At 40.5% G+C, this 23,399-nt stretch overlaps 2 protein-coding genes across 3 annotated transcripts in view; both read left to right on the top strand.

Annotated features, from left to right (window-relative positions):
- Positions 1-7,598, top strand: part of LOC115582948 (constitutive coactivator of PPAR-gamma-like protein 1) — a 50,647-nt gene extending 43,049 nt beyond the window's left edge. Inside the window, 1 exon segment of the mRNA XM_030419205.1 lies at positions 7,048-7,598. Within this exon segment, the coding sequence (XP_030275065.1) occupies positions 7,048-7,359 (312 nt within the window). The 3' untranslated portion in view covers positions 7,360-7,598.
- Positions 7,599-14,472: 6,874 nt separating this feature from the next.
- phf2 (PHD finger protein 2) overlaps positions 14,473-23,399 on the top strand; it is a 49,156-nt gene continuing 40,229 nt past the window's right edge. The window contains exon 1 of one of the 2 annotated variants that reach the window (XM_030421016.1): positions 14,473-14,991. In XM_030421016.1, the coding sequence (XP_030276876.1) occupies positions 14,894-14,991 (98 nt within the window). In that variant the 5' untranslated portion in view covers positions 14,473-14,893. The remainder of the gene's footprint in view (positions 14,992-23,399) is intronic. The other variant, XM_030421015.1, reaches the window with a different exon arrangement.

Below are 23,399 nucleotides of genomic sequence, written 5' to 3'. Positions count from 1 at the left end.
CACGTGTATACCGGGACTTGTCTCCATGCCAACGATACACAGACAGAGCGCAACTTTTAACTTTCACTTTCGTTTACGGAGCACTTCGCATATTCACATTTTGCTAGTGGTAAGAGATTGAATATGGCGTGTTTCCAAGTAAACTCTTATGACAAAGTGGACAGTGATAATCAGCAATTCGCAGATATAGGATCTTCAAAGTTGCATTTATTCTGTCTCCAACCGTGACAATCTCCACGTATCTGACAGTGCAGCGGTTTAAAATACTTCAATTTATTTTACCACCTTGCGTAGTTTGACAAGTTTTAGCTAACGTTAGCGACCTCATGTATATTCAATGTTGCAAAGAGTGTAACGGACGGGGAGTTTCTCCCGGCAAACACCCTTTCACTCACGGTGCCAACATTTGTATCATCCTTGTTAAAACACCATTTAATCACAGAACAAATGACGTGAAATAACCCACAACCATCTTACATATCATCTTATTCACAAACACATTCACGAACCATAATTACACCAACAACAACAGAATACCCAAGATCCATTGCGCCACAGTCCACAAGTGGCGTTACAATATGCCAGGAGAAGCTGTAATGAAGATTTCCAATTTGAAACGGCATTAAGAGACAAAGCATAGGAATTTTGAAGAGACATTTCCTCAAAATTCAGAGATAAGCAAAACACAAATAAATGCACTGAAATCGTCATATCAAGCTGCAAGCAGGATGCTTGTCACATCTATGTCACAATGAAATAAAATAATGCATGACTGAAGTGATGGACACAATGTTTGAAGGCAAACCAAAAGAGGAAATATTCAACTACGTATTTTAATTTATGTTAAAATGGAAATTACATTTTATTTTAGTTCGGATTTTGTTGTTTAGAATGAAAAGGACATTTTGTTTTGAATATTACAGTATTATTGCATGTGGCCTGACCGACCTCAATACATGGACCTCTGAGTCATTCAAAAAAATCTTTGTGGCCCTTTAAGATTTGTATTTGAGTACCCCTGCTATATAACATATTCCGCTGCCTGGGCAGCTGGCTATTGGCTAATATGGCGAAAGTAGAGCCGCTATTGTTCTACTTTATGTTGATGTATGTAGCTATTGTAATGAAAAGCACGGGCGCTCGTGTATTGATTAACTGATATTTTATTCCAAAAGTCGTCATAAAATAAAGGGAACCACCACATTTAACAGCCTGGAGGACGGAAGTAGATAAACCCGGTAGAAACAGTGCCCGTCCGTATGCGACGCTCCTTAAAGTACAGCGAACGCATCCGCAAAGAAGCGGGTATAATCTGATTGGTCAACAGTAGCCGGCCTTCTATTGGTTGACAGTGTTGATACACAAGAAAAATCCGTGAGCAGAGGAGAGATCCGAGAGCAGAACTTGACCTGTGAGCAGGTGTGTGTTCTGAGCGCGTGCACTTAGATCTGAGCGTGCAGAGGGCACATTTGAATGCGAGTGACATTTTTGTTTGCAAAAAGGAGAAATGTGAACACAGGCATGTGATTTTTTACTTTAAGCAGACATTTTGAAAGAAAGCAGAAGAAATTTAAATGCAAGCACAAAATGTGAGCATGAGGAGAAAAAATCTGAGCACGCGAAGGAGCTGTGTCACTGAAAAGGAATGAAATCATGCTCTCAAACTGAAAATCTATGCTCTTGATTAATGACTTGATTTAACTTCCATAGAATAATTAATGCAACAAGTGCCGCACTTAATGCACTCGACAAAGCCGACAAATGTTATTATCACGGCCCATGACTTGTTTAAAATGGGTCCACACCTCCGACTTTCCTCCAAACTTGCTCAAAGTTAATTCTACTGTTTTAATTTTTTTCTTTACATCTTCATGCTCCATGTTGCACTTAAGCTACACAATCAGTGATGCCGGTAACGCGTTACTAGTTTTGTCATTTTCCTTAGTAAAAAATATATATTTTGCTTTCTTCTTGCGTCTCGGGGAGTGACGTCACGTACGCGAGAAGTCACGTTTTCCAGCATGAAGACACTCACGTGTCAGACCACGCAGAGACACAAATGCAAACAACAATGGAGGGAGGAGAGAGATGCGCGTTTTCTAGCTGGAAATACAGTCATTATTTTGAGTGAATAAAAAACAAAACACAAATGTTTGAGCAATGGACCGGCCGGCCGAAGACAGTGGCCTGTTGCAGCCTTTGAACGCAGCATCATTACACAAACTGTCCGCGTCTCACAGCGAGAGCGGGTTCACTTGATTACTAACCTGGCATAGCTGGCGTTGCATCAGCGGGCGGAGTTTGCCATCAAATTAATGTAAAATAAGCACAAAAGCTGGGTATATTAATCAAGTGGACCTAATGTTTGAGTATCAGATGCTTGAGAGCTACTGCTCCGCTGGATTAAATAAAAGTGGGGGGGACAAAAACGGGATTTCGGAAAGTGGGGGGGGGGGACATGTCCCCCTGTCCCTTGTGGATGTTAGGCCTATGACACCGAATATACCGACATGCCAATGCAGGCATTTTGTTTTTCGGTAGAGATCTTGATCAATTTGATTACAACATAACCATAACACTGTAGCCTACTATAATGCAGCCCCCAAACTAGAACAGTTCTGAAAGAATTGCATAAATAACATAGGCTATATTGTCATATTTCCTGCAGTCTGCACACATGTAGCCTTCTTAAAGAAAGTTCACTGTGTCGGCTGGCATATTATAGCACCAGGTAGCTATCTAGCTGACATTAACTTCGGTTCAGCACAATCAGAAGGTTCAACTGCTGTCAATGTGTTGGTAAGTCAATGTATGAGTATTTTCATTGAATTCCCTTTTTAAAAATGAACTGTAGACCAGCACATACATCAGAGTCCTGCACGGGTCTTATTTTGCAAACCCGTACCCGTTGTACTTAAAACCGCATCCGACCCGTTTCCCGACAGTAGCACAAATTACATTCCGCACCCGAGCCGACCCGCTATAAATTGATACCTACGCCCGACCCGCACCCGAAGCAAAATTAGACTGACGCAATTTTTAAAAATGAAAGTAAGCCAGCGTGGGAAATGGGAGTTCTGGGAGGGCGCAAGCACGCATGAATGAGCTCATATGAAATATACGGGTACATGCTTATCACTTTGAAATGCAGGCATATTTTTGTAGATGTGTCGCTAATGATTTTTTTTTTTTTGCACATGATGCCATGAAAATGACAATCGCAAAACCCGACCCGCGCTCTCTAGGCGTCCGACCCGATCCACACCCGTGTCCGACACAGGACATTATTTTTCACCCGTTTCATCCAAATTGTGCGGGTCACCCGTCCCGTGCAGGACTCTGACATACATCAATAAAGTCAGCTTGCTCGCTAGCCCTGTATCTGCTTAACGCAGAAGACAAGGGAGCAGGTTTTTGAAATACTCAGACAAAGTCACTGAGATCACTTTGGTACTTGATTGTGAAAAGGGAGATTTCATTATCTGGATCATTCTGACCTACATTACCACTTTTGAAATACCGGTCCCTAAGGATTCATGTTATCCCAGCAGGATTTTTTTTTCGGAATCAGAAATACTTTAATAATGCCAAGGGGAAATTATTTTTGTTACAATTTGGCAGTGTTCCACAAAGCTTTTGGTGATGTCACAGAATGCTTGGCTTTGCCATGTCATGCTATGCAGGGTCGAGGTGAAGTCTTAACAAATGAGTTTTGAGTCTTTTACGGAAGATGGCGAGTGACCCTGCAGTCCTGACACTGGTCATAAGTTTGTTCCACCATTGATCTAGAACAGAGAAGAGTCGCACTTCGCTGAGCGATCTTTGTTTGCTCTCAGTGATGGCGGTACCAGCCAGCCAGCTGATGTAGTAGAGCTAAGGGCTCGCGCTGGGGCATGTGGTCTGAACAGTGTTTGGGGATAGATGGGTGCAGTTCCATTGACGGCCTTGAAGGCCAGCACCATCATCTTGAATCGGACGTGGGCCATAACAGGAAGCCAGTTGAGGTCACGGAGGGGGAGGGCTCATATGGGAGAATTTGGGTAGATTGAAAACAAAGCACACTACAGCATTCTGGATACGTTGCAACAGTTCAGTTGTGGAGGTTGGGAGTCCAGCCAAGAGTGAGTTGCAGTAGTCCAGGCAGGAGATGACCAGCACTTGGACCAGGAGTTGTGTTGTGTCCTTTGCAAAGAAAGACAGGATCCTGCTGTGATGTTACAGGGCAAATCTGCAGGATTGGGCCACTGTAGTGATGTTCAGGATGCAGGACAGTCTGTCGTCAAGGAAGGCGATACTGTGATGTTCTTGACAGTGACTGACAGGTCCATGTGAGGACAGACTTTCCCCGGGATGAACAGGAGTTCAGTTTTATTAAGGATGAGCTTGTGGTGATACGCAGTTGTCTAAGCAGAGATGTCTGCCAGACATTCCGAGATGCAAGTTGAAACGTGGGTATGGGAGGATGGCAGGAAAAGAGAGGAACAGTGCATAACAGTAGTAAGAGAATCAATGTGATGTGATAGCAGAGCCTAGGGATCCAGTGTATAGTGAAAACAGAAGTGGTCCTAGTACTGAGCCTTGAGTGACCCTAGTTTCCAGAAAGCCGGGTTTGGACAATGAGCCATTCCGTGTGACATGAAAGGTGCAATTTGTCAGGTATGATTTGAACCAGGTAAAAGCAGAGCCAGGGATCCCGAGTTCAGTCAGAGTGGCGAGGAGGAACTGGTGGGTGACTCTGTCAAACGCAGAGGATAAGTCGAGGAGAATGAGGACTGATGAGTGGGACAAGGCTTTGGCAGCACAGAGTAACTCAGCCACTGTGAGGAGTGCCGTCTCAGTGGAGTGAGCAGTCCTGAAGCCTGACTGATTAGGGTCAAGGAGGTCGTTTTGTGAAAGATAGGACAGTTGGTTGTGGATGTCGTGTTCCAGGGTGTTATCAAGGAATGAAAGAAGAGAAATATATCTGTAGTTGCGGATGTTAGCTGAGTCTAGTGTGGGTTTCTTTAGGATTGGCTTTACTGTAGCTGTCTTGAAAGGAGCTGGAATACAGCCTGAAGTGAGGGAGGAGTTGAGGGAGGAGTTGATCAGGGTTAGGAATGGCGGGATGTTGTGTGAGATGTTTTGGAGATGAGAGGAGGGAATAGGGTCAAGGGAACAAGTGGTGGCATGGTTAGATGTCACTAGTGTGAAAACATCTTCAGAGGAGAGAGGGCTGAAGCAGGTGAGGCCGTCAGAGGTGAGGGCTGGGGGAGGTGCTTTCGGGATGGGCATAGGAGTAAATGAGGAGCTGATGTATTTTACTTTCTTGGTAAAGTAAGTTGCAAAGTCATCAGCAGTGAAGGAGGCAGGAGGAGGCAGAGGGATTTGATTGTGCTGGTCGGGAGGTGAGGGGACAGAGAGCGTCTAAAGGCCCCCACACACCGCCCAGACGTCCAACTGCCTCATCTGACCACTCTCCGACCACTCCGTTGCCTCTTGTCTGACCCGTTCGGCAGAAAAGTTGCATTGAACACACCGCTTCAACGTGCTGCCTACTCCACAGTAGCGTGTACGTTCTGCGCTTGCGCGAGATGCAATAAGCGGGTGGCGCTTGTGTTGTGAGTTGTAAACGAGAAGCTTATGCACGCAACTCTCTTTACTTTCGATCAAAACGAAACTTAACTATTTCCGATAAAAAACAGCTGCATACTAAACATGCAGCAAAGCATTACCAAACTAACACAAATTCATTCGTCCTGAACGGACATAACAACTAGTCTGGTGCCAGTACTGCAAAACATGAAAACGGGGAATGACGGAACGGAGTGCATAGAAAAACAAAGCGCACACAGTATTCCGTCCCTCCCACCCACCGCGCTGATTCGCTAGCACACCGCCAATCAGAACGGCCATTCAGCTGGAACACAACCAATCAGGGGATCCAATGGCTCAGATGTCCGACGGCCCTCCTCCTCAGACTTCGCATGCTCAGTCGGATCCGACAACGTCCGCGCGGCTCCGAAAGCTTCATACGCAGCTGAACACACCAAACATATTTGTTCCCGACCTCGTCCGAGTCTCTCCAAATGCTTCAGACGTCCAACGGTTGGGCTGGTGTGTTCCTGCCTTAAAGATAAGGAGGGGGAGGATAACAGAGTGAAGGAGGATTCCTCGGTGTACATTAGAGAGAATTGTTCTGTAGAGTCCCCATAGCTGTTCAAAGGGGTTTGGGGTCAGATAACTGTGGAGGAAAATCCATGACAGTCAGGTCTCCTTGGTTGTTTTGGTCTTTAAGTAGTTGTTGCAAAGTCATGTTTGGGTACACCACAATAAGCTTTGTGAAACGATGTTAAATCTGGCCAGGATAACATCAGTCATCATGGTCTACACAAACTTGTGGAGTCCATGCCAGCTCCAGTGCATGCTATCATTAAAGCAAAAGGGGTTCATACCAAATACTAAGATTCTGAAATTCATGGACTTTTTCACACACACACAAATTTCATGGCCTGTTTAGAACCTTGAGGGGTGCATAGTGTGCTGACAACGACAAATTACATTGAGCCTACATTGTTGGAACACTTCCCAAAATGTCATTAAAAATTAAATGAGTTCAAGCTAAAATACATATGGAACGGGCCACTATGGGAGAAGTGTAAATACCTAAAAACTGGAAAAACCTCTTGTACGCCTTTTTAAGAATGGGAATTATCATATCAGTTGTAGTTTTGATTCACCATAGACTACACGTACTTGACAATGGTCAAAATACAGCTGCTGCTGTTTTCGCTTTTTGAAAGCAGTAAAACAACAGAATACATGCACATTTTTTGTAGATTTCAGCACGTGATGAGTGGTAACTAAACAGCCCCTCGGCAGGTCTTTGTGCTGTTTAAAACTATTCTGTCACTGCTAATTAGCTTTAAAAGTGCTCCTCAGCCTTTATGTTTGTTACCAGGACATTCAGCCCACATCTGTATTTTCTCCATGTTGAAGCCTCAATCAGTGTGTGGCAATGGACCCGTCTTTGGCATCATTTTAAAATCTTTTTTCGTTTATCCTTTGTAGCAGAGTAAGCCTGCTCATAAGTCTGTTCATACAAGTGGGTATGATGCAGGGAAGGAGAGAAAGAAGCCCAAGCCAGAAGAAAGGATATCCTCCCCTCAACCATGTGACGGCTCAACCACAGAGAACGGTGTGGAGGACAAAGACTCAGAACAGCTGAATAGAGATAAAGAGGAATGCAGGGCTCTCTTCCAACTTGAAAGTGCCTTTAGCTGTGACTCCAAGACGTGTAATTCTAATCCTCACTTAAACATAGACAGCAGCTGCCATAGAGGTGTAGGTCTGGAGGTCGCCGTCGTACAAAAAGAAGAGTAAGCCTATTTTTCTAGAGAGGGTGAAGGATGAAAGATAGAACATGATTTGGATATTTAAACATTTGGAAAGTCTTCAGTCAGTGTCCATTTTTCCTGTCAGACAAAGAACAGAGAAGAAAATTCAGACCTGTCTCAGTAAACACAAGAGATATATGACGCACTGCACATTTAAAGGAGAACTTCGGTCGATTTAAACATGCAGCTTCATTGCTCAAGCTACCCTTGACTTGCCAGTACCGAAGACGCAAACACATTTGGTCAAACCATTACAGAGCTCCATGAACGCAGACTTAGCATTGAACGCTAACAGCATGGGGTCAGAACTTTACACTGTGTTTTAAGCGTCTTAACATGCTCCACATCTCACACCAAAAGTTATGCAACATCAGCAGACACCTTAGCACACAGCACTGTAGCGTGTATGACTCAAAATGAATAAAAAAGTAGTAAAAACAGTGTGTTTGTGCAAGGAGCTACTTACCTGTTTGTTGACATCCGTGTCTTCCGGTAGCTAGACCAAACTAGTCAATCCGTCGAGCGTGCGCTTACTCCCTCACTGGCGGAGACGGAAACGCATTCCAGCATTTTCGTGTTTCTGTTCATAATGTACATGTCCATGTTACAGCCTGTCATGAGCCATGAGCCTTACAATAGCCTGTTAAGCCTGTTAAGTGCACACTCGATGGATATGCTAGTTTGGTCTAGCTACCGAAACACACGGATGTCAACAAACAGGTAAGTAGCTCCTTGCACAAACACACTGTTTTAACTACTTTTTTATTCATTGTGAGTCATAAACGCTACAGTGCTGTGTGCTAAGGTGTCTGCTGATGTTGCATAACTTTTGGTGTGAGATGTGGAGCATGTTAAGACGCTTAAAACACAGTGTAAAGTTCTGACCCCATGCTGTTAGCGTTCAATGCTAAATCTGCGTTCACGGAGCTCTATAATGGCTGGACCAAATGTTTTCGCGTCTTCGGTACTGGCAAGTCAAGGGTAGCTTGATCAATGAAGCTGCATGTTTAAATCGACTGAAGTTCTCCTTTAACCTGTTCGCACCCACCTATTTTCAGTAACTTCACCTATTTAGCATACCCAAATGGAAAAGCTGATAACACAAGAACTACAAGTCCGAGATGGATGTATGATACGCCATTTGAAAGCTGACAACCTCTAGTTTCTGTGAATGTGTTTATTTAGCATGTACCATACACACAACCAAAATGACATCAGTTCAAACATGGCTCTAAAACATTTTTTTTGTCTTCGAAAATAATAGGTCATATTTGAATAACAATAACTAGGATGTGCTTTATGTACGGCATATGGCAATATAGCACATACCTTCCTCATCTTGTCAACTACACCTGGGTGAAATTTTAGACTTCTAGGCCTACCCTTATGGGAGTTATGGAGGTTTTAGTTTGTGGTGTCACTGGCGTCCACGAACCTCTCCAAAACGTCTCCAAATGGCCAAATTGTGCCAAATGCTTTTACTCACTTCTGTGACACTGGAAACATTACTGAAGCATTCTGGTGACTATAAAACCTTTCTCCATGATTCAAAACATAATTTATTCACACATTCATTTGATGGGTGGTTGGAGGGGTTTCCACACGCTTCTAGGTGGCCATATTGAGATATTGTCATGTGACAAGACACTACAGAATAGTTACCATTATACAAAAATGACAGACTATACTGAACTGAATTTCAAACAAGGATTGTATTATCTATCAATACACTATTACTGTATGTATAACTGTGCCAATATCAACAAAATATTAGTGTTTGCCATCAAAGTCCCAAGCACTGCGTCGGTGAAAAACAGTCTGAAAAACTGCAGTGGACTGGTTGCCACTCTGGTCTCCTGCTGTGGTCCGGGCTGTCTCACCGGCATGAAGGCAACTTGAGCAGGCTCAACGTCGTCATCCCCCACATCATGCCACTGTTGTTCCTCCGTGTGGGAGCTATGTGCTCTGGAGGATCCTCCTCTTCTGCCCCTCCCCCGGGCACGTCTGGCAGCACGGGAACGTCCAGCAGTTGCTGTAGAAGCTGCAGCTTCCCCTGAGCCAGAGGGGGCAGTGAAAGATGCAGCGGGGGAGGTAGCACTGGTGGATGCAGACGATCGTTGCCGCATCTGCCGACCACCTTCAGCAGGAGATGGGGTTTGGCGTCTGAGTGTCCTACTTTGAGGCTCCCAATCCACGTCACTGTCAGACTGTGACCTACAAAACACAATGCAATGCACAAATGTTACCAAATATAATGAAAAAATATATAAATGCATTTCAATGGGGTGTTATTTACATAGGAAACAAATAAACACGGATATGATATTATATATTACACAAAAACATCAGGGAAATAACTGTACATAAACAGAATAATTGAATTGGGGGAATATTCCCAGTGTCTGGTCAGTGAAAAAGATCTAGTTCAATTTGTTTACAAGCTTGAAAAAAAAAAATCTAAATAAAAGGGAATTAGAGGATAGTCTGTCCCGGGGGGTGGGGAAAGAGAGAGACACGGACGGACGGACGCTCATCGCCGTCAGCCGGGGGACGGATGGACGCTCGTCACCGTCACGCGCGGAGTATAGCGCCGCTGACCTAGCGGTATAGCGGTGTAGCGCCGCTGTTCCACCGTCTGGGGAGAACCCTGCTTAGGCGGGAGGCAAAAACGCTTGGGCGCCGCGCCTAAGCCGTATAATGGCAGGGAAAACCCTGACATTATAGAATAGGATTACAAGGATTACATAACTTTAGTTGAGTAGTTGAGTAGCTAGCTAGCTAGCTAGGCTTAGCAAGGCTAATTAGGCCATGGGGCGCTAACCATTTAGCATCATTTATGACATGCTAATGTATACTGTACTGTTCACTGTAATCATAAAAAAAACCCCACCCACTAACTTTCATTCAAATTTCACTCATGGCTAAATAAATAAATAAAACATGATCAAAGATAACGTTACTCACCGATCTAAGATGTCGTCAAGTCACTGAGCGAACATCTCCTCTCTCTCAGAGTCATACTCACTGTCTTGACTCTCATCAGATGATGCTATAGTCCATTCCTGGTCATCTTCACGGATATATTTGGATTTCTTCCTGGCTTTCGCCATTGTAAACTCTGAAAATGCCTACGAATAAATGTAAATGTTTGCTGCGTCTCTTCACCGTGCGTCTGCTGCGTAAAGTCCGCCCACGAGTCGCCAGACGCACGGAAACCCCTCGGCTCATAAATACCTGACCTGGGCACGCCTGCCCTCATTAGAAAGGTAAAATAATTGGCTAGAAGCCTGAGTTATTGACATGTCGATAGCCAATACGCTATTCCTATACTAAGGCAGCGAAAAACAGTAAACAAAGTATATTGGTCCTTCAAACAGGCAGCGCTCGATCTACTTCAGGGGCTCTGCTGGGGTGAAAACTGAACAGAAGAAGATGGGGACACTTTTATTTTGTAGCTAGCAAAGTGATGAAAACAAGCATACCCAACATCACCATACAGGAACTAGAAAACATTTCGGTGCGGCCGGTAAAGTATGAACTTTATATGCCGGACAAAGTTGGCAGACGGTAAACAAATGGACTTTACAGGACGATATTCACAAGCTGGAATAATTTTATGAAAAACCATTTTGATGCTTTTGATCAGTGGATTCTTACGGACAACTGGAATATAGATAATTGAGGAATGGACACATATTACGGCTTTATGGCCGCTTCAAAGGTAGGGAGTCGCCGTGTGTTTCTTGTGTCTCACGTTTACCATGCTGGTGAATATCAATGATTTATGGTTTGGTGCTCATGATTTCTGCAAAATCAACTGGATGAATGAATTGCGGAGATTCTCCTCTTTCTAACGACGTATAGTATGTCCATATTGATGAAAGTTGAAGCGGGATACGTCACTGCGCAGTGTAGACATACAGTCATTTATCTGAAATCGCCCGTCGGCGGGCGGGTGGGTGCGGAGAGGTTAAGGAGTTGTTCACTCCTCACCAAGATTTCTATATGTTTGACAATGACTTTTTCCTTTTACATTTACGGTTATTAAAGCTTTAATGAGCTTTGATTCTGGAATATTTGAGTTCTTATAGGTTGATATTCTTCCAGTACTCTTTACCATGTGTTTGCCATAGTACGTTTATCTGTCACGGTAAATGCTTAATTAAAACCAAAAGTATATTTTGAAAGCAAAATGCAACACACCCTCCTTGGTCACCACTTTGGGTTGGTTCATATTTAAGAAACTGTCCATTAGTTCAGATGAGCTTCGTATAATTTTAATCATTTAGCTGTTAGTAACATTTCAAGAAATGGCTCTAAAAATCAGACGCAAAACATCTTGTCAAACTCTGATACTCAACGTGGTTTCTTCAAACAAATGTAGAGCTTTAGTATGAACAGCTTCAAGAAAAACCTTCTGCATGGTTCACAGTTTAAAAGGTGTGTAGGTATTATGCATGTTGTTCTTTATTTTTCCATCTTTACACATACTGTGTCCAATACTGTTTTCCAATTAAAGAAATGGCTACTATCTGTAATACCCCATAAAAGGTGTTAATTGTTCATGACAGATTTGTTCTCACCTTGATTTGTCTGTGATATTGACCCCTGTTGCATGTATTTAAAGAAGAAGAAACACAAAGTTATCTAGCCACTCTGAAGTAGTGTATCCACAATATGGTATGTTGTTCTCTGTTGCTATTTTCTGCATTATTTAAATATCTGAAAATATCCCATAAAAAGCTGAGATCAAAACCACCCTTTTTGTAGCTGAAAGCAACATGCTCAACCTTCTAGTTAAGACATTAGCCATCAGCCAGTAATCAACTTTTACTGCTTTTCGTGATTTACTTCAGAGTTGTTTTTTCAGTAGTTTTTCATTCTCCCTCTGATCTTTCATTAGTGATCAGAGAAATGGTATATTCCCCATGTCTCCCCTGCAAGAACTAAATAAGTTTTCTACTATGTAAGTTGTTTCGTTCTACTCATGGATTGACAAAGAATGAACTGCTGTTGGGTTTGACTGAATGTTGATGGATTGTGGCATTGTGCATCTGAAGGCAACATGGCTATAATGCTTAATAAAACTTTATTCTTTTAGTACAAGTTATTGTTTGGTTATTTATCCCTTATCATACTGTAACAGCATGCTGGCATTAATATTTCACATGTTTCCTGCTCAATTATTGACTTGTATTCATTTTTAAAAGCAATAGAATTAGCAAATCTGCTCTTCATGTAGACAGGTACAATAACAAAGGTATGGCTTATAAGGTTTTGCCCTCTGGATATGGAAAGCAAAAGGTCCAGTGATCTTAAAGATCAGTAAAGACAGAAGAGATGTAAAAAGAATATAAAAAGGAAGAGGAATGCATGGAATAAAACAGGTCATATCTGCTTATGCTGTATGGATGTTCATCTTTTGTTTTCAAACTGTTCATAATGAGTCAAACAGTGTTACAGAATGCAAATTTAGACCAGTGGACTGCTTTTCAAAACCTGGTGTCCACAATTGAGCCACTATGTGACATCACTGGAGACAATTTATCACATCACATGCAGCCTCCTCTGGAGCCACAGAAGGCTTTTTACTGCTATTGGCACATACACAGTAGTACTCTCCAAGACCTGTCAACAAACTTTCATGTGTAATAAAGGTAAAATTTCAAGCTTAATGAAAATCTGTATCACGCTTTATTAATTCAACTGGCAGTCTGTGATATTAAACCAAAGTAAACTAAATGAACTTTTATTCGGGCAAAAGTCATTTCTGAACTTGTAATGCCATTTTTATGTTTTTGTCACATATGATGGTACATTTACTTTATATTACTGTAGATAAAGTAAGGAAGAGCAGCATCAAACCTGTGTTTGATAATGTGCAATACAGCAAAATGATTGCTCATGGGGATTGAGCTCTTTATAATGTAGACAACAGGTTTTTTCAGAGCTGTCGCACATATTACATTTTCATGGAAATTGGGTATTTTCTAAAAACAATCTTTTCATATACTAAATGTAACTTTCAAGACAATTCTTGCGACAAAGGACTTTTTTTTAACTTATCAATTAATCACTTTTTTTAAGCAAAATTGTTGTACCTCTGCAAATGAATGCTTTCATTCAAAAGGTTCTATTTGTTTCTGTTTTTTTAAGCAGTGATCACACATTTATTATTGTGAAGCTGGAGATGTGTCATTTGACATCACTAATACAGGGCCATGGCCAGATTAAATAATAAAAAAAAAAAAAGTCAGCAGTCTCATTATTTCTGGCCCTGGCTCCCCAACGGACAAGCCACCAACCACTGCCTATAAAATGTTATGAGTGTTAAACACAAAGGTGTGTTAGTTAACTGTATGAAAAGGTCATGTTTCTGTAGGCTTTACCCTACAATTTTAATCTCATTTATTTATTTATTTTGTCTACAGTCATTCAAAAGAGAAGTCTAAATACTGCCTCAAAATCAGCATGAAAAACCCAGCATATATAATACATGGTGTAAATGTAGTGTAACCCATCAATGTCCAAGTATATGTACATAAAAAAAACTAAATGAACTATATCATATTTCAGTGTACCAAATAACATGTTTCGTCAAATGTTAAATTTGGCTAAAATTACTAATAAAAAAATATATTATGATTTATAATTTGATAGAATACAACTGAATATACATTACATATTTTTTATTTAGTATTTTGCACTCTTTCAATTCATTATTGTTGTTCTTTAATTTGGTTCTACATTTATTACGCGTTATTGAAAATGAATGGTAAATTATGTTAATTTATCCTATAATCTGATGTAATTTACTATAATATACATTATCCTCCCCCTTTCGTTCAGTATTTCGACGTTTTAAATGTAATTACCGTTGTTATTTAATTTGGTTAGAAATTATACATACCACGTCTATTAATTAATTATGTAATAGCTATAGATTACGTTTGCAATTCGCTCATTTATGTATGTATTTTTATGTATTTTTTATTATTTTTTTTACATTTGTATCTACCAACTGACAATAGCCTGATTCAGATAGTAGATGCTTTTATTTTGCCTGAACGCGTTACATGGCGGCTGCTGCATAAAAATAAATCCTGATAGCTGCATTGATCCGGAAATTCATTCATCTGATTTGAGCCCTGCTGATTTAAACCAGCTCCTTGACGTAACTTTCACATGTATTTATTTATTTATTTATTTCGCAGCGACATCGAGGCTACGTTTTCTTCTGGCTCCTAATATGACCGCCTCGGTGCCATACAGTCACCAGGGGGCATGCACATAGTAGTAATAATAATAATGCATTTCAACAAAGCCTGCTACGACGAGCCTCCACCGTTTCAACCACACGTCGGCCGTGGTGTGATGGAGATGTGCGCTTAGGTTCATGTGTCCGGCGGGTCTGCCCCTGGCTTTTTTTCTGGGGAAGATCATATTGGATCATATTGTTTGCAGGACGTTGTTCCTCCTGCAGCCCCCCCAGTCTATCCCGACGTAGTTGTGAATTGAACATGGCGACTGTACCAGTATATTGCATCTGCAGATTACCTTACGACGTGACCCAGTTTATGATCGAGTGCGATGCTTGCAAGGACTGGTTCCACGGCAGGTAAGGCCAGATTGTTCACCGTGGTGTTTTTGTGGCGGTTTGCATTTGTGGAAAACAAACAAAAATGGCGAGGTCTCGGTGCGTTTGACAGCTTTGTGGCTCTCGGTCGCCCGTCTACATCTGAAGAGAGGCCGCTTGGAGAAGAAGAAGAAGGCGGAGTTAAATATAGCCGACCGGGGTTGTGACATTTTTTCGCGAATAACACTAAACATATTCCCCTTTTAAAAACTTACGGTGGTTAATAGAATCATTTCGGTATGGGCTTCGTCCATTAATTGCACTGAGTGGGCATTTAACATCCCCGCATAGCCCCGAACTGAACCATTCCCGTTGTAAAGAGCGGGCGGCGGGGGAAGTCTCGGCAGACTCGCTGCTCATTTCTTTCCCTTTGCGTCTCTACATATCCGTGGATATGATAGGCTGCTTTATCTCCCGTACTGTCTGTAAATGTCGTTTTATTACAACTATCCTTTCAGTTTTCACCGACTGCTTTACCAGAGCACGGTTGAAAATCACGACCCGAGTTTGAGCTCAGCCCCGAGCAGCCTTCCTGCCAGGCGGCAGCTATGGCTGACAATAGCCCGTATTAGAACTCCTCAAGCTTTAGCGGGGTAATAGAATAACATGTTCAACATTTACTGAGCTGCTCTGTCCAAATCTTTAGCTGCTGCTAACTGCTGTTTTGTTTTACTGCGATGAAGAGGAGACGCATCGTCTACCGCCGCTCATCACTTTCCCCGCCGTACATAAGCTGTAATGATCTAGACCAGACCCCGATTATCATCATGTTATATTTCTCTCCTGTTGTTGTAGTTGTTGCTACACGATTGTGTCCGTCTACTTGGTTTGGCACATTTCATGCAATTCGGTTGCACTCTTGGTGTCTTTTAGGGGACACATAGCCTGTTAATCGTGTTTGGTTTGGTGAACAAGCCCTTCAGAAAGCGATGAACAGAATTTACGCGCCTGAACGTTAACCCTTAAATGCTCCCACTGGCTGCCAGCGTTGTGTGTTGCCTGATCACATTATGGTGGTGAATTAAACGCTGAGATGAGCCATGACCTCCGGTCGCGCATCAGCATAAGTCAAACAACTAGTATAATGAAGACCCCCTCTAGAAAAGCATTGTGTTTATACCCTAAGTGGTTCCATATTCACATGGCTTACATAATTTCGTCATAGCCTATACAGTAGGGCATTCTGAGTTCAAACCTTAAAGGGTGATGCCCCAATTTAAATAGGGGTGAGCTGTTTCTATGCAATACCTCCCTGCTGACAATAATATACAGGCTTTCAGAAGTGAGCTGGACCTTTAGTCGGGGACGAGTAAGGTTACTGAAATGAAATTACAAATCACAAAATCATATTATTAACAAAATTACAGGACTGCATTGTAAACGTGACATAGTATGAAAGGTGTAGGCTAAAGTATAGAGTGCATACATGCTAACATATTTCTGGGTTTTCAGGCTTATTCTTTTGGCACTCACTCTGCAGTAATTTAGTGTTGATGTTGAAGTTATGCGACTGCAATGTAGTTTGTTCACAGATTAATGTTAGCTTTATGTTTTACTTCTGGCAATTACATTTAGGCCTCAATAATTATAAAAGCGGCGTTTATTTTGTAAGATTATGCCACTGAACAAAACTTGTAAGTGTCATTAACTTGTGCTTGCCACAGAGGTACATTTCGGTAAAATGAGTGCAAGTGTACCTCTACAATAACTTCTGAGTTGAACACTAGTGCAATGTGCACATGTTTTCATACAGTTAAGAAGTTTTGAAGGTTGAATTTTTCATTAATGACAACTCTTTAGCTAATGTTATTTTTAAAACCTAATCTGTTTAGTTGCGAAATCCAATGTGATCCAATGTGTCATCAGCATAATTATGAGTGTAAAGAGTGCCACAGTCAAAGCCTTATGTCAGAGGAGATTGGTATGGTAGTGAATTGAGATAGACACATTTATCTAAACGCTCGAGGTATGCCATGAATTACACATATGATTAAATGATGATTTTCCAAGTCAAAAAAGTCACAGTTTGTCAATAAATTAGATATAAGACTGTGAAAATGCGGAATTATAAAGACTCCGCAGCCAATAGTAACATGATTTACGTTGTCTTGTTGAACGGTCACCAAGACCCATAACTTAAGCATTGCAGTGCTGGTCCTGTATGTTAGCTTGCTCACAACACTGGCAAACTCTCCTTTGACATAACTGCAGTTGTCAGTATGGCCAGATTTATTGTGATTTTCATATTTTCCGTACCTTTTGTCTGCTGAGTTGGTGGCCATGTTGGTATGGTGACGTATGTTGAGTGCATCAATGTAGACAGATAGTGTTTGACTTTATTTACGACAAACTGCATCTTTTCTGACTTGGACTTTAAACGCTTATGACTTGACTTTTTAATTGACAAACATCATATGTGTAGTTCATGGCACAATTCAAATGGGATCCAAAAAAATAAAATAAGGTGAAATAAGATCCCATGAGGTCCACTGGAAGGGCAGTGACTTCAGCTCTCTATGATAAACAACACAAACAGACTGAAGAGCAGTGAATCAATAACTGAATACAGTATGACACATCTCAGCATAGCTATCCACAGATATATAACTACTCTTTTGTAATGAGATGGCACTACAATGTATTTGCCTTGGAGGTGGGAAAGTACACCTTATCGCCTGATGTAGCACATTCATGTGGCAAGAGAAGGTAATATTTTGTCAGCCTAGTTGTTAAAATGTTTAACACTAGTAACAGCACAACTAGTGTAGTGAGCATCTTCTAGTGATGTTAATTCAGTATCAGGAGTTGTCAAATCTAATATTTGGGCTTGCTTATACTGTATAGTGTATACAATCTGCCACTCGCACATGGGCATTTTTGGAAACAGGGTTTTAGACAAAATAAAAACTCCTGCGAGACGAGTGCTTTAGTACCGTTTCAGAGCTTTCGAGATGAACTGCGCCTTGGCTGGAAAGTAGACAAGATCAGACGGGCAGCAGCAGGGGACAGAGTAAAAAGCTGCCGTCAAGACGGACAGTTTTCCAGCAACTGTATGTCTGTACAGGAAGTCACGGAAACACTCACATCCTGTTAGATCTGATTACGATTGATTTAATGTTATCAGACACATCTATCAGCTTGTACACAGTCGTCAATTGTTGTTAATTATGACACCACAGCCTATTAAAACTCTACACAGGCGATCTGTAATTTCTGCTCATGGATCAACCTCCATTTCACATAAACTCACGTAAATCTGCTTCATATCAGCTTACTGCTGTTTATATATCATCCGAGCGGACATTTCCTTGTAAACGACATAAATAAATGGAATACATAGTCAAACATAAAGGAAAATACAAGACAATAGTTTACATTGTTTATCCGTCAGATATTCATACAGTTGGGGCTACAGCGAATCCTCACAAACCATTTACCACAAGTCTTTGTGTTGCAACAAACTTTTACATTGTCGATTGTGTGACAAAAGAAAGAAACGCTGACCATGTGGTAACACTTGTCAACACAAGTCAAAGCACGTAGCGACTAGTGAAAATAGTCAGTTTGTGTGGGTTGTAACTTTTTATAAAATGTATCTACTGTTTTGCAGCAGCTTCTTTCCCATTGCAAGCACATGAAGTTTTTTGGGACACCGGTGCATCACCTGAGAATGTTATTACACAGTTTGGCCACTTTGTAAAATTGCCTGGCGCTCTTCTTATGGGGGCTTGGTTGTAATAGAAATATAAATCCCTGCTACACTGGGGTGACGTGCCAAGTCAGACTGCCTTAGGCCCAGCCAGAATGTGTGTGAAAAAGCCCCATCTGTTTTCAAAAGAAAACTTTGGGTGCCAGTGACAGGCCAAAATAAATAAAATAATCAACAGATGTTTTTTAAAGAAATGTGTTGAAGACATACTGCATTGTAATTTGCGGAACATTGGTTACAGTGCCTTTACTGATTTGCACTAGAAAATACCAAATATTTTTGGTAGATTGGTTTAAATTGATTAGCCCACTTCCAAAGCTTTCTTGCTTTAAGAAGATACAAATTAAAGGCAAATACATTTCACCAGTATAAACAATATAAAAAAAACACCAATTAATTCCAAGTTCTTTACTGAAAAGAAAACAACACAACTGAAGCTAAGGTAATGATGTAATGATAATTACATCATCAGTTTTATTATTACTCAGCATCAGTCTTAAACAAACCAAATTGCCCTCTATAGAAGCAGAGTCATGTCACAACTGCCTCTGGATAGATATTTACTTGAGATACGCAGATACATACATATTTGGCATTGACACTGCCAATATATATATATATATATATATATATATATATATATATATATATATACACACACACAATGATTCACATTTACACATAATGACATGCTACTACTCAATGTACCTTTCATATGTGCTCTTCCTGATTGTCAAAAGCACTTATGAATCTGTCTTGACTTGAACTCTACAAAGCCTTACTGTCAGTAGATTAGCTCTTACAAGCTTTTACTGCTCTAGGTCTGGCTGTTTTTCGGCTACTGTTAAGAAAGTGTTAGCCTAACGATCATAGCCAAGTGTAGTAGCATCTAGCCTTGTAGAATTAGTTTTATTAACTGCGGTTTTGAGATATTTGTCATGAGATTTCTATTGCCACACCAATACATGTAAAGGAAATTAACTGGTTGTACTGATGATACTGAAAATGGACATTTGAAAATTCAAAAGCAATATATCTGCCCCAAAAAAAAGTGGAAAGTGGTAAACAGATTTTTTATAGGAAGTAATGTACATGTACCACAACTAGCTCTCCTCACCCTTAAAACAGTTATTCTTTGACAATTTAGTTTCAAATAGCAACCTTTGTAGAAATGTAACATGCTCTGTGAGCCATACTGGACATCAAAGGTTGTGGCGGCAACAAGTGGGAACAGCTAAATACATACCATACGTACAATACTGGCTTTCTTTGTTATTATTGATCCTGACCTTGTATTGAGCAGTTTAATGTGTTGTTTCGATTAATGGAAAATAGTTACCTGACATTCCTGATAGATTTTATGTTCATATATCTATGTTAACCATAGTACATGTGTTTGCATGCACAATAGTCGAAATTATCTAGATCTGTCTAAAATGACATCTTATAAACAGGTGAAGTCCCGCCCCTTCCAGTGCGCCCCATTGGACCTTATTTTGGAAATGATTTGCACACATTTTTGATCCCATTTAAATTGGGATACGTTGGGATATATGTTTATAAAGATAAAACTCACCAAACTTTATAGAAATGTCCGGCCCCATGCCAGATTGACTTAATTCCAAGGACATGTCAATATTCCTCCTAGGGGGGGGCACAATAAGCGTTTAAATTTTAAAAACTTTAAAAATACCTACAAAATCGACAGTACATGCTACAGTTTTGAAACTTTCACCAAACTGTAGCCCCAATACTGCTGAAACTTTAGTCCACTTAAACTCATTACAAATTATGAAGTCCATCACTCAGTTTTTTTCAAAACCTGGAAAATCTCCTCCCACAATTTTTGCTCAATTGTCACCAAACTTGCTAGAAAGCATCTTCAGACCGTCCTCCACAAAACTTTTTTCTCAGATTTTTGATTGATCAAAAATTAAGCCTACAGTGCATCAAAATGTTTGACTGTAAACAGTACTGTAAACATATACTATCAAATTCTTGCTAAATACATTTTCAATCTTCCTGAAAGTCATAGTTGATGAAGTTTGGCAAATATCAGAATTTTATCTGAAAAACTGAATTTTTGAGAACATTTTGAATTCTGCTCTCATGGTAACAACTGGAGTCAATGTAAGAGTGGCATTTTTAAACATCAGATTTTCTCTTATGAAAACAAATCACCAACATTTCCATGCTGTCAAGATGCAATTTATGTATTATCAGATTTTTGTTCAGGTAACAGAATTTCTGACATGTTGACCATTTATGAAATGAAGCTACACAGCACGTCTCACTTCCAGCCAATTAGCTCAGTGAGTTAGGAGCTGGTTCTTGGTGTCAGGGGTTGTGGGTTCGAGACCCAGCAAGGATGATGATGATGATGATGATGATGACAGATCAAAATGTCAGATGTCCTCAACATGAGACACAAGACAATTGTCCTGATGGTGGCATCACAGCAAGCCTCTAAATTAAATAAAAACAAATAGCTTGGACTGGACCATGGGTGAAAGCTAGCCAAATTTTGCATAAAGGTCCAGTCTCATGCCAGATTACCTCAGCTGTAAACCCAAGCCAATAGTCCTGATGGTGGCGCTACAGCAAGCATCTAAAGTTCAAAACATTGAAAATTCATAACAAATCTGCCCGCTAGAACTTCACACTTTCATCAAACTGTAGCCCCAATACTAAAGAAACTTTTGTACATTTAAACCTATTAAAAATTATGAAGTTCATCACTGTTTTTTTTTTACTTTTTTTAAATCTCCTCCCACATTTCTTGCCTACAGTGCATGAAAATGTTTGACTGTGAACACTACTGTAAACATATACCTGCAAATTGATAAATAAATCTTCAATGTTCATGAAAAAATTTAACATTTTTTAGAGTCCTGGTAGATGATGTTAGGCAAATATCAGAATTTTACCTAAAAAACTGAATTTTTGAGAACATTTGGAATTCTGCTCAAGCAGCATTTTTAAACATCAGTTATTCACTTATGGAGCAAATCAATCATTTTTAAAAACAAATTACCAACATCTCCATGCTGCAATATGTGTATTTTCAGATTTTTGTCTTGATAACTGAATTTTTTTACAGTGGTTTCAAATCTGCCTGCACAACAGTGAATGGCTTACTCAATTTGTGAAGCCACTGTTGTATTGCCATTTGCCAATTAGCTCAGAGCGATAAATGATGGTTCCAGAAGTTGTAAGTTCAAGCCTCAAGTGGTCCAAAATGAACATTGTTGTCAACTGTCTTGTCTTCCTATTCTCCTGTTTGTTGCTCAGAATTGCCTAAATTTGCCAAAAATAGCCCGGACCCGACCCATCGCTGTGCAGCAGCTATAATACTATCTTTGAAATTGAAGAAGAAAAAAAAAGAACATATTTCTATGGATCCACACCCATGAAACATGTCTTTTAAAATATTAGCTGTTCTGTAATAGGCCACTTAGCTGACACAGAGAGTAAGCTTCCAAACTGACACGGTGAGAGTCTTTTGGACTATAAGCTACAACCGTCGGATATGGCTGATGGTGTCCAATTTCACATAAATTGCATTGACTTTTCTCTTTCATGCTTCTTTTCCAACCATGGGAGGAGAGAGGACAGAGGAAATATGTTTTAAGAGAAATGAGACGTCGTTTCGTCTGCAGCATCACATGAAGCTACGTTCATTTCAGATGACAGCTGCAGCTGATCACAGCTGGATCAGCTGTCAGTCTGCTTTAACAGCTGTAGAGATTTCAAATGAATTTGTGTCTCCACACAGCCCCTTGTCAAAAATGCCATTATCTATAATGCAGAACTAAGAATTGTCAAGAGATGTAAATAATCTATTAAGTTGAACTGATGTGCCACTTGTGTAACTGTCCACAGTTCTGTTAACGGAGAGACGCACTTATATCGTTTCTTATAGTGCACGTAATGTAATGGTTTGACATATCATTGAAGATATTATCTATTTTGCTGTTTTGCTGGATGGTCACTTGAATTTAATCTGTGGTTTCCCTGTCGATAGTTGATATCACATGGACAAGTCAAAAGTCAAAAGTCGGACTTTATCAAATGTAGTAATATTTGATCAATGCTTTAATCTAAAGTCACACATTTTCAAATGGGGGTTTTGGTGAGGGACTGAAGGTCACAGGAATTCAGTGTTGGTTTTCATCCTTGTCCTGTAAGTGCAGAGATTCCTCCACATTCTCTGAATCTTGTGATGATATTATGGATTGTCGATGGTTAAATCCCTAAATTCCTCACTATTAGCCTCCACGGTTTTTCACAAAATGATGAAACTCACCCAATCCTTGCTTGTGAACAACTGAGCCTTACGAGGATGCCATTTTTTATTTATGTTTTACTCAGCATCCCAACATTTTGAGAAATGACATTGTTAATATCACATAAGGTGGAAACGCACAGAAAACCTATTGTATAATATTCTGTCAGTCTCTGTAGAGCAGTCGTCATCTCTCTTGCACCCACACAGGAAGGTGAAAAGTCAAAGTGTTCAAGGACAACACTGCACTGCAGCTCATATAGCGATAAAGGATGTGCTTTAGACCCGGTCTAGGTTTAAAAACAAATCCTAAAAATCCTGTACTCATAAAATCCATTCTGAAACCACCACAGCAACCATGTAGAGATGTCATATGTTTGTGTATTTCTCTGGCCC

The sequence above is a fragment of the Sparus aurata genome, chromosome 6, assembly GCF_900880675.1.
Source record: "Sparus aurata chromosome 6, fSpaAur1.1, whole genome shotgun sequence".
In the NCBI taxonomy this organism is placed as follows: Eukaryota; Metazoa; Chordata; class Actinopteri; order Spariformes; family Sparidae; genus Sparus; species Sparus aurata.
The sequence above is the reverse complement of the archived record's forward strand: the minus strand, read 5'-3'. Positions and strand labels throughout refer to the sequence as shown.